The following is a 12824-nucleotide window of genomic DNA, read 5'->3' as shown; positions in this document are numbered from 1 at the left end:
TGTAATAGCTAAATAAAACAACTTGACTTGTTACATTTGCACTCTGGTTGTATGCCAAATGTATTCTGGTTGTACTGTACTTGTGCTGTAAGATGACAATACATTGGAACCGAATCGACAACGCTAGCGGTTCAGCAGGTGTATTCTGAATGCCAAGTATGACAACATCACCGTTGTGAAGGGCATATGGGCGAGTGGTGATATGGGGGGAAACCCAGTAATAATAAAATGTCACTCGGCTGCTTTTAAGCAAAGCCGCTCAGTATAGTCCACTATGTTGAACGCACGTTATGGTAGCTTGTTACATGCTAGGTAGCTAGCCGGCTAATGCTGGTTGACTTGTCATTCTCATCCGACTCGAAGGAGACGCGTCGCATGCTGTTGTTCGCCCCCATGTCAGACCGCACTGATATCCGAAAGCGACGACTCTACATGCAATTATTTTCATCCACTGATGTGTTTTTGTCTAAGTTTGTCTACGTTGTCAAGCCGGTGGCAGGAGTCTGTAGGGCCGCACGCAGTGATCTGTCCACTTCCCCTAGATGGGCGGCATCTTCTAGAAAATGAGTGTTCATTGGAGGAGCTTAGAGCGCATCTGTACAACGATGATGTTCATTGGTTATGGTTGGATTATTATGAGGCGCAAATGGGAGGAATCAAGGGGGGAGTCAGAGTTCGGTTTGTGCCAGTGAGCGAATCAGCAGATTGCAGAATGATTTTTTTGTTTTGTTTTGTAATTACTAGTACTCGCCAGACTGGCGAGTGCTCTTCATGAATTACTCGCCAAACGTAAAAAATACTTGCATTTGGCGAGTAAAGTGGCCTAATTTCCTCCCCTGCTTGATTATCTTCAGAGCTAGCATTTAGGTTACTTGCCAGCCGAAATCTTTCGAATCTGCGTATCCACTTGGCCCACTCTTGCGGCTTTGAGAAGTCGAAGGACTCGGGAGGCTGGATGCTAAACGTAGCACTTGAAACCGCTGCCGCTACCGGAGCTACAGCGTTATTAGCCAGCTGATCCACCATCTTTTTTTTCCTCCTTCTGCTTTTCTTCGTCATCAACGAGTCTCAAATGGCACTTTAACGTCCGACCGAACTCATACACAACTCTAGCAGGACTTCTGACACCATGTCGTGTTACTTTGCACGGTAACAAATACGTGAGTCCTCTGCTTTGGTTGTAAGTATCTTTATTAGCTTAGCTTAGCCTCGCTACGTTACACGGGTGTCCATCTTAGGTTCCTCTCGAACTCCCCCTCACCCCTAGTACGGTGGCCCGTACACTCGCGTATAGCGCACCACATTAACATAACACCACACAACCGACCGCCCTTGCCCCACATTTTTTAAGCTAACGTGCACTCGCATGGATTGGGGGCCCACGAATAGATTATTTCATGGGGCCCAGAATCTCCAGCTACACCCCTGTGTGTGTGTGGGGGGGGGGGGGGGCAGCAAAGATTTCCGCTTGGCTACGAGCAGACGTCAAGCAGCGTGGTATCCCAGCATGCAGCAGGAGGCCGCGGTGCTCCAGCAGCTGGTAGTCGAGGTGCCAGAGCGCCGAGCGGGCAGCGACGAGCAGCAGACAACACGCAGCACACAACTCCGACTCCATGTGACACCAACGAACCTTCTAGCGCACAGGGCGACGGAATAATATGCGGCTCAGGTGCCCGGCATATTTTCACAAAGGCTTTTTGAGTCTCATCGAGTCACAGACAGACAGAGTCTTCATTTAGGAGGATTTCTTCCTCCACACCCCGTCCGCCGGATCGCACCGAACAGGCAATGACAACAACGGCCTCGGAGACTCCGCAGCAGATGAGAGACCGGCTGCTGCAGGCCGTCGACAGTAACAGCAATGTGAGTGGTGCTTATCTAGCTTAGCTGGGTTAATGTTAGCTTGTTTACCTACTTTCTAGCTAACTCTACTCGTCAAATAGTTTGGTTACCGCTTACTGTATCAAGCACAGTCTTCAAAATGCTACTTTTCAACGTTTTGTTTCGTGTTTTAGGTGATAAAACCGACATGTCAAACTGTTTTGAGTTGACCGTTTCCAGGCTAGCGACAGCGTTACCATGGTTAGCACACAGGCTAAGCTAGCTATGTAGCCTGCTAGCTGTTCACCTAGCAGCCAACAACATGGAAGAGGGGTCAGTCTATTTGTTGGAAAGGAACATGTCCGCGTATGGCACGAACACAGTTGGGCTTTGACATTTTGTTTACCTATTGCCATTGTTTGTCTATAAAGCTGCTATTTGGCTTGGGCTTATTCTTAATTATTCCAGGGAAATATTGTAAAAGAGGACAATTTCACATCTAAACTATTTTAGCTTGCCAACCTAGCTGCCTGGCGTTAGCTAACGTTAGCTACTTCAATTCAGGATATACACTGAGCCCCCGAGCTAAACCTTGGCTAAGTTACCTGCTAGCTTGGTCAGCCAACTAACTTTAGTATTGGCTGCCTTTCTACAACAGAAACTCGTTAAAACTCAATTAAACACTTGTATGATTACATTTTTTGTTTACTTTAATACAAACGTATTGTCATGAAGGATTATAGTAACTAAGGCCCTCTCCAAGTTGACACTTGTCTTGGCACTTTTCTACGTTGTCCAGTGGCTCACTGGCTAACTAGCTTACTGGGTCATTTCTCACTCACACGCTGCTGGTATAGCCAGATTAATTTGATTGACAAACAATTGTGTGTTTTACAGACACTATATACCCCTAGGAGTTGTAACCTCCTTAATTGCTGCCATTAACTTCTTCTTTTCTTAAATAAAGGTGATTATGACTAAGTTCCCAGCTTTGAGTCATATCCCAGTCTGTAATCTGTTTAGCGAGGTTAGTAAACCAATTGTTGCATTATGAGAAGTCAGAGACCATGAGAATCATGCTAGTGTGAATATACAGTGACAATTTTGTGTTTTGCATAAAGAAGGAACCGTGATGCACTGCAAATACTAGTTCAACATACCTATTGGTTGATAGATTACCAATACAATCCGAAATAGACCATTAGTTGGTTCTTGATTGAGATATAATTCACCGCACCCCCCACCCCCAAAGGTAGTTTTAACATTCTCTGAAGGCAAAAACCAGTTTGACATGCTACATGTGGCTCTTGGTATGTTAATTTAGTTGTGTCTAAATTCTCTAATCTTGGTCACAAGCAGGTGATTGTAATCAAATGGCAAGCAATTAGTATCATTAAATGAGAACCATGGCCAATGGGCTGCATCATTGTGCCATATTAAATCTGCAGTGTAGGCAACTTTGCCAATGGGCTGTGGCATTGTGCCATATTAAAGCTGCAGTAGGCAACTTCGAGGAAAATTCAAGCTCTGCATCACTTTTCACGCCCATGCACATGCTGGTTTCCACAGACTCCCAGAGGCGTTCAGCTTTAAGTTAAAGAAAATAACTAATAATCAGCAGGTGGTTTTGCACAGTGTGTACTTTTGACGAAGCAATGGTGGTAGTTTTTGGAACGCCACTTGGCAGGCCCAAAACATCTGATGGGTTAAGATTCAGCCTAAATTTTAACAACCAATCGGATTGTTTTGGCCTGCCAAATGGTGTTCCTGGGGTCTTGTCGGAAAACTAACACCACCATTCTGTTCCTCCAAAATCACCTGCCGACTGAGGAAAGAAGCTAGGAAATATAGCCTATATATTTATGTGTATTGTCTTTATTATTATTCAGCTCAAAGCTGCTGGTGCCTCCGAGAGTCTGTGGAAAAGCTTTGTTGCATGGGCTTGAAAAGTGATGCAGAGCTCGCTCTATTTCTGCTGGGCAGACAAACAAATTCTTGCTAATCTCTCTGAAGTTGCCTACTGCAGCTTTAATGGACCTGTCTCAAACCCTGCCCTCTTTTCTTGATCCTCCAATCACAACTGTCGCTTACCTCGGACAAACTTGGTTTGTCCGAGGTAAGCGACAGTTGTGATTGGAGGATCAAGAAAAGAGGGCAGGGTTTGAGACAGGTCCATTGGCAAAGGATATAATGAGAATACTTTGAATACCCTATGTTAGTTGGCATTGGCCAATATCACTGTCTTCAGTATGTTCATTAGTGCATCCCTAGGAATGAGTTTCTAACAAATGGTGGTGTATCCTCCCTGCAGATTTGCAACATGGTGGTTGTATTAGAAGTTATCACCTATTTGGAAAAGTATCCTATCACCAAAGAAGCACTTGAGGTAAGTCACTTCACAAGGGGTTATTATGCATAATCAACTTGTTAGGCAGACCGTCTAAATGTTTTTACTGACCATGTGGGCTAATGAACCAAGAACGCAGATCATTGTGAGAGTCTTTTTGGGGTGTGTGTGAATGTTTGCAGTCAGAATGTTTTTTTAACAGCATTATTGAGGTTGTTATGGGCTCTCTGCAGTCTTCATACCCTTGCCCCATTACCTAAGTTGCAATGGCGGACTTTCACAAACTGTGATGTCATGTGAGGAGTCCACAATGCAACGTGCACATAGCATTGTTCTTCCACACTCGGAGGTAGCTGGCTGTAATGTGGATGCCTTCTAGACATTACCGCCCTGTCTTTGGCAACACTAACACAGTACCACACTGGCAACCAACTACCGTTAGCAACATCCCGGCAATGTGATAATATATACCTAAGGCTTATTGATCGACTTAGAGAAATGCAGGTGTCATAGCAGCCCGGGGGGGAGGAGAGGTACAGGTATGGGCAGGGTAATAAGAAGACAATAAATATAGGTAATACAACAATTTATATTAATATGAAGAAAAGTACACGCTAGACAAAAGGTGCAGATGAGGGTCTGACTGTATATCCTATCTGTCATAATTACACACTGCGCTACAGTCCATGTAATGTTTGGTGGTTAAGAGTCAGACATTTCTAACAGTTCTCAAGTTCTGCCACCATTAGTTCTCCAACTGCTGGCAGCAGTCCATGCAGGGGAGGGGGAGGGGCTAGTTGTAGGGTGGCTGAACATGCTCCATCTAGGCTTGCTCCTCATAGAGGTGGTGGAGGGGTTCACCAGGATAGTGTCCAGCTTATTCCTCATCCCCTCTGCCACCTGTGGCAGTCCTTACATGAGCATGTTCTTCTGCTGGCTGCTTTTAGCAGCTCAATGCATGGTTTTCTAGGTTTCCCCCCTCTAAATACTAGAATATACGCTAGGGAAATGGTGTGGTGTAACCAAGAAAGGAGGGTAAATGGCTAGAAGACTCATTACAGCATGCTGCCCTTTTGAACTCTTTGAACCAGGAAGAAGGAAACCCTGTGCACATGACATCACCAGGTGTATGAAAGTCCACCATTGACAAATTGAAGACTTAAGTTAAAATAAACCCATTGTCCATGTCTTGTTCTCTTTAACGTATGTATCAGTTGTTAAAATCCGTACTCATCTCCCTTCCATCCATCACTCACAGGAAACTCGCTTAGGAAAACTAATTAATGATGTGAGGAAGAAAACCAAGGATGAAGACCTTGCCAAGCGCACCAAGAAACTCCTCAAGAACTGGCGAAAGTTAATAGAGCCTGAGACGCCATCGCGGGGACCGGCTGTGAATGTCCCCGGTTCTACCAATGGCGGTTCCCACCCCTGCCGAACAGAGGCCCCTCCCTCAGATGTTTCTCTGGCTGGCAAGCCTGAGGTCAAAATCAGAAATGACGTCCACAACACGTACTCGCCCAAAGCTGAGAAATCGAGCAGCCGCAAGCGGCGAGGAGAGCACAGGGACGGTGTACACTTGCAGGCGAAAATCTCCAAGCTGTCCACTTATGACAATTCTGTGTCGCCGCCCCCCACCAATGGGATCGCGGGCAGCCCAGAGGCCCTGGTCAATCAGGAGGTTATTCCATCTCCAGACAGATCCCGAACAGAGCACCTTGAGAACGATAAACACGCCAGAATCCCTGTCAATGCTGTCAAGCCTCGCCCCAGCTCACCCGGGGTGGCCAAACTACCTAGCACTTCCTCTTTGATCAAAGTCGCTGTGTTGCAGCAACAGGCCAGGATGGATGAAGGAGGAGGGGGTGCAGGAGGAGGAGGAGGGGGGTACTATCAAGCCAAAAGCCCCCGCTGTCTTACAAGCCCCAGGAGTGCAAAACAAGAAACTATGTCCAAGCGCTCTTCAACATATGCACCAAAAGGCACGCCTATTCCAAGCCCATCACCCAGGGGCTCACCTCTGCCTCCTCCCCAGTCTTTGACCTCCCCGGCTCAGCCGTCCGGCGATGGGCTGCCACCCATCTCATCTTCACATAGGTCGTCTTCAATGCACTGGGCCAGTCCTTCAGAAGTCCCCTCCCATTGCTCGCCACACAACACTGCATCTACACTGGAACCCCCCTCCATGTCCCCTCCCCCCTCCCTTCTGTCCCAACACAACCCTGAGCTGCTCAGACCCTCCTCTCTGTCCTCCTGCGAGGGGGCCGGTGGGGGAGAACCCGGGAGGGACACCGCGGTGGCCTCCACCTCGGAGCGAAAGAGACGGAAGAAGTACAGGTCCAGAGACTACGCCGTTAACCTGGGCGGCCAGAAAGCGGAGGACACGACCAAACCTGTACGGTTAAAAGAGCGCAGGATAACCTTTGACCCGGTCACGGGCCAGATCAAGTCCCTGGTACACAGAGAACTCTCCTCCCAGACGGAGGAGCTCTCTAGGCTGCAGGCTGGCCCCGCTGAGCGCAGTCGGAGGACTGAAGCCCCTGCGCCACAGCCCCCTGCCCCTCCCTGTGTCCTCGCCTCAGCCTCTGCCGCCGCCTCTACCCCTAACCCTTTCCAACAGACAAACTGGAAGGAGCTGTCTAGGAACGGAATCATCCAGTCATACCTGAACCTCCAGAACAACGTGCTCAACTCCTCAGGGGTCCAGGCCCCCAGCGCGCACTTTTTCATGTCTGAGTACCTGAAACGGGACGAGCACAACGAAGTCAAGGAGACGAGGACGACGCACACCCTGCAGACGGACAGCTCGACGGGGGCTGGGGATTTGCCGGGCGTGAGCAGGGAGGTGTCGGACGAGGACCTGAGCAGGGTCCACACACAGCACTGGCCAGGGGTCAACGGCTGCTCTGACACCAAGGGCTCCTGGTTTGCCTGGACAGACTGCATATCCCTGGAGCCTCACGGGGACGACGGCAAACTGAACATCCTGCCATACGTTTGCCTAGACTGAGGAGTTCAGGGGGGGGTTCCCTTCTCTCTCCCTTTTTCCATTTTCCGTCTTGCGATAAGAGACGGGAAAAGCTTGTGATTTTGTTTGTCCACTGTGAGTTCGGGGGGGAAAGCCAGAACCGCTAAACTCCCTCCACGCCTTTCCCTCTTTCAAAAGAGAATCTGTTGAGGTTTTTTCGGTATATTTAGAAAGGATTTAAAATAGCCAGAGAGAGAGAGGAAAAAAGGAATAAAAGAAAAGTTGAGTTTTGAACTTAAGGGCTGTTTTCCGTTTCAAATTTTTCAAAGTGAAAGCCAGAGGAATGAGTAGGCCCTGTTTGCAGAATGCTGCTACTAACCTAGAGGGCGGGGAGCGGTGGCCGGTGTCTGCACATGGAGCCAGACCTACCTATTACAACTCATCATACACCGCAAACATCTCCAGTGACGTCATCAAACATTTCCATTCAAAGTGGGCTACAACACACGCAGGGAACCTCCCCACTCGCTCCTTCCTTTTCTCTTGTAATAAAATCATCTTATTGAACTGCACAATACCCCACCCAGCCTTGCAGTATGACCATCTGCATTCAACTGCTGAAGGTCTTACTGTAGGGTTGAAATGATGGTGTATGTTCAATAAAATGTTTTTAATTTCTGGTAGAAAGAGACGACGAGGGGGGGTTCTCCCAAACACCTTTCACTGACGCAGGTGTGGGGACATGGGAAGACAACTAGCACCGTATTCAGAAGGACTTTGTTCAATATTAATTTATGTATCACAATAAACATCTACTTGGGTATGGAAAATCTAATTCTATATCATCCAATTGATGGCTGTCAATTGAATTGCAGGGTAAAAAAGTATTTACTTTATATGATTAGTTTACAAATTGTATCCCATGTCGCAACATAAAAAAAAAAAAAACATCACACGATAGCCGAAAAACTATAAACATCAATGTATTACCCTGCCCTATAAAGCATGCAGCCCATGCGTGCATCATACCCTTACACCTGGTTTCCAGTGATGACACTGTCCATTCCTCCTTGGTTCTTTCTAGCTACCAACAAGGAATTGCAAACCAGGGCTTTGTCCTGGAGGGAAGGCTGTGGTTTAGCTGCCCGGTTAGAGGTTCATCTAGCACAGGTGAAGCCAAATGTGCCCAGCGTGTGGAATCCTGGACGCACATTTGGCAGTTACAAGAAGCTTTATGTGAAAATATAAGAGAATAAATTCTAAATTTCTTATCATGTATGCATCTATTTATTTTGACGCAGTTCTTTTGGGAGGTTTATCGAAGCAGATGAGAAAAGAAAACTGTTATTTAAAAAGAAATCTGTGCATCACAATATTGTTGGCCTGTTCTGCAATGCAAAAGAGGCACACATTGTTTCTTAAGGGTTGACCAAGGCTTTCTGCAGGACCTGCGTTCTGCTACCATTGACCTTATTCACACAGCGGAGTCTTTGCTCCACATGAATACGGTCAATGGTTGCTTAACTTTAACGTCATAATTTTTCTGATTACAAGAGGGTTAAGTGAGCCCTCTGGGCACAGCAGTGCTGCTATTTCGCGGCGCCGGTCGCAGCAGGAACAATATCGTGTCAACGATGGAAAATAAATCAAGCGCACACCAAGACCGTTCAGATCGAGTCGCAATAAGAAAGGGAGTGAGCGTCTCTTCTAAGGGTTGGAAGGGCAAACTTGAAGAAGCCACCATGCAAAATGTGTTCTTGGCTCCTTTTTGTTATCTGCGACTTGTATTAAAAGGTCTGGATCTGAATACTCATGGTGTGTGCCGGATTCCTCTGATCTTGATGGTTTTGTTGTTGCCGTGACTTGATGATCTCTAGACCTTGGGGTTGACCAAAAGTGTTTGGTCACCGACATTCCATATGCCGCTCTTCATCCACTTTCTCTCTCTCCCCACCACTCCATTCAGATGTGTCCATGCCATCTCCATTCTCAAGGACAAATTGCCTATGTTTCAATCAGTGCAATGACAATATAGCCCTGATGCCAATTCATATGATTTCCTTCTTAATTTGCAAATGTTAGCTATTATATTAATACCCGCAGTAAATCATATTGCAGGTTGAAAACGTGAAATGTCAGTCATCTGAGATGGTACTTATACCCAACTGCATTTCAAGGATGAAAGAAAACTAGTGTGTTTACATGCATATTGTTATTCCAGTATTATATTAAGATACTGCACTATTCTGTATTTGAGTTTGGTGCGTACCACTGTACCCCATTTACAATAACAGGAGGATCTCGTATCTCCATTATGAGAAACCCAAAATGTATCACTGGAATTGTGCTGCTACTAATATGCCACACTGAGGCTTGTCAATACTACACCTGATCCATTTCATTTTGATCCACATGTGCTCTGTTTCCATATAGTATAGAGCAGAATGGAACAGAAGTAATGTAAAGGAAACAGTACTTTCACAGGAGGAGGTTTGCACGCCTCTGCATATCCCTGTTCTCAAAATCGAGATGACATTATCTTTGATATTGATACAAGTGGGGTATGTTATATTTACCTGTAACAAAATGGAATAGTGGTGTTACATGGATCTTTTCTTGATCTTCCAATCAAGGGATTGCAGAAGGAAGCGACAGTTGTGATTAGAGGATCAAGAAAAGAGGGCGTGCTTGAGATGGTTCAATTATATGAAGCGTATTAATATGCATCTAAATGAATTAGGTTTGTGTGCCTGATCGACACTTATCATTCCTTAAGACATCACAAGACATGGTAACTTCACCTCAAGGCATACATCCATAAAGTACTGTTATGGATACTCATAATTGATTATAATTAAGTATGTATTGTAATTACCACTCAAAACACAACTCGTAATTTCCTATATCAATCACTATACAAAATTGCAGCCATGCTTTCTAATTAGCAAGTTTCTGTTTTGCTTCCAGAAGAGATCTACCATGTTCTAAAACCATCTAATGGCTCATAAACGCTTTATAACACCTTAGAATCTGTTATGGCTATGCCTTAGGTTAAGGTTTACCAAAGATATTTCCCAGAACAGCAGCCTTGGTGAATCGAGGCCTCCGTATGAAAGCTATGTGTACAGAAGTTGACCTGTTGGCCCTTGATAACATGTGCATAGTGACTGATACTGCAAAACAACTGCAAGTTCAAATTTCATGTACATAATAGTTTTGACACACAGGTCATCCGTTCTAAAATCGTTCAACTGTTGTGCTGGGGAATTTTGAGACACTTTGGATGTTGTCTCAAGTAGTAACCTTTCTTGCTTTTCTTTTTCTTTTGTTTGCTTTTGTTGGAACACATCAAACCTAGAGAGAGAGAGAGAAAGCTGTGCTTATTTATTAGACATTCATAAACATTTTCCATGTGACAAAAAACACTGATCGCTCATAAGTAAATTTTGTCTAGTTTTATACTCATCTCTCCTTGCCACTGTTGTGAAAGACGACGCAACTAAACATGGCCTAAGGTCTGACTGCAACCTGTGCTTTCACCCACCCACTCACTCATCCCTACCAATGTGCCTTTTGATGGTAAATCTGGATTTGCTTCCACATAAAACACCCCTGTCCTCAGAGGTTTATGTGTGAGAATTCCAAATCCCATAATTTATATAAAGCTGGAATATGCGCCATACTTTTTTTCTTTTCTTCTTTTTCCTTCTTCTTTTTCTTTTCTAAGCAATGGTCCTTCGGTGAACACTGATGCAGTATGGTACAACCGCACAATGGAAAACACCCACAGCTCGCAATAAAGGAGAAGTGTTAAAACATGGTGGATGATAAGAAACTGGTCAGAGTTTTGACTAGGGCATCTTTATTTGTTCAGTGTTTAACAACATCTCAATTGTTTGAAAAAATAAAGTGATCTAAACCCTCCAGCTGGTTGACTGTTGTTTTTCCACGTCTTTTGACAATAAGAGGCATTTACATGGAATGCCTTTAACTATGGTAACTACTTTCAAAAGCAGGTAAGTAGGTAAAACACTGGAAAGGTTGATAAATAATTACTGTTCTACTGTTACTTTATTACTGTGATCCAGTAATAAAACACCAAATTTTGTTTATATAATTATATTTCAACACAGCAATGACTAATTTGCACATACTGTAGCAACCATTGCCATGTACAAAACAGTGGTTGCTATGTTACAGGCAGCCATGTTTGAAGACAGAACTACACAAATATTCAGTGCAAGCCCTCTTATGTGAGTTTGCTTTTAGGGTGGAACAATTACGCTAACTGGACATTGGAAGTTTTTGTATGTACCGAAATGTAGCTTGACAATGGGGGTACAACATACATTAATCTCAGTGTATAATCAGTATACGGTAATGCAACATCTGTAGTTTCTGGAATCTTCATGAATCCTAGTTTGGAGTACAATCTCACGTGAGATTTTTGAGAATTGAACATTAGCATTAATGGGTGGGTACTGCTACTGGTCATAGAAAGCTATAATGTTTTAGAAATTGTAGAAAATATTCACACTTTTTTTTAAGTTACTGAAAGTAGGTATAATGATACTACATATTAATCTAGTAGTTAGACGAGGCCTGTTGTGAGTCTCTCAACCATTATTTCATAGTGATTGTACCTTGCTAGGCGTCCTCCAGGGTTTGCGCAAATTGCGCCCTGTCAGTTTAAGCACCTGCTATAGGTCTTATCTCACGGAGGAGATAAAACTGGGAACGAGGTTATATAGGTCTTAATTTAAGATTAAGATTGCTCTAGTCTCTGGATACTTGTATTATGATATAAAAGGACAATTGTACTGCGATTGTTATTTTGAGGTGAAAATGAAGCTTAGATGAATAATTTGTCATTGTCATTGTATTCTGGCAGAGGGTATCAGTGAAAGCATAGCCTTCTATCTCTAATGTGGAGAAAGGAAGGCTGACGGTCTTACTGTACTAAGTCAAATCCTCCACAAGGGGGCGCAGTTTGTCCATTCATGTCTCAGTGGTGAGAAAACATACTTGAATATTATGTCAATCTTGACAACTGGAATAGAAGAAGAACCATAATATTTCTTTCACATTGTGGGTTTTAAGTTAACTAGTCACCAGGCACAGTAAGGACATAATACTACCATGGTAAACTGCACGTTATATTGGTGTTATGCCATGGACCTCTTACTTTATACAACTAAATTTAATAATTTATGATATTCTTGTAGTCAGGGGATTCATTATCACAATAATGATTGGACTGTTCTAGACCACAGGAATGACACAATATATTTTTTTATGTAGTGGCATTAGCCTTTATAATAATTGTCACAAGTCATTCCTTTGTTGGGTGAGTTTGACTTTAGAGCTTCAGGCTCATTGACCATATTCACGTGCTGGCCACTTTGCTCTTATGTCACACTCAGGTTGGGATTCCTTTCCAGCCTGTTCCCACCTGCCCTGTGAATAGGTCAATTCATTCAAGTGTGGTAGTGAAAAGCTTCTTTGTCTACTCTAAAGTTTCACTTTTGGTCATAAAATGCAACAAGTCCTTACAGGCCTGCAAAATGACACAAAAACAAACGCTGCTTCTTCTCTGCAGGTCATTGCATGTTGGAGTAACTATGATAAGTTAGATCCACCTTAAAACAGAATCCATCTGTGTTATTCCATAATAATATCTAGGTCCAA

At 44.3% G+C, this 12824-nt stretch overlaps 1 protein-coding gene across 1 annotated transcript; it reads left to right on the top strand.

The window, feature by feature from the left end:
* Positions 1 to 1599: 1599 nt before the first annotated feature.
* On the top strand, positions 1600 to 10988 carry crsp7 (cofactor required for Sp1 transcriptional activation, subunit 7). The gene is made up of 3 exons (XM_084328117.1): positions 1600 to 1863; positions 4133 to 4207; positions 5427 to 10988. The coding sequence occupies exons 1-3, from the start codon at positions 1789 to 1791 to the stop codon at positions 7176 to 7178; spliced, it is 1902 nt and encodes a 633-aa protein (XP_084184243.1). The 5' UTR covers positions 1600 to 1788; the 3' UTR covers positions 7179 to 10988.
* The last annotated feature ends 1836 nt before the right edge of the window (positions 10989 to 12824 follow it).

The sequence above is a fragment of the Notolepis coatsorum genome (genome assembly GCF_963971535.1).
Source record: "Notolepis coatsorum genome assembly, chromosome: 13".
NCBI lineage: Eukaryota > Metazoa > Chordata > Actinopteri > Aulopiformes > Paralepididae > Notolepis > Notolepis coatsorum.
The sequence above is the reverse complement of the archived record's forward strand: the minus strand, read 5'-3'. Positions and strand labels throughout refer to the sequence as shown.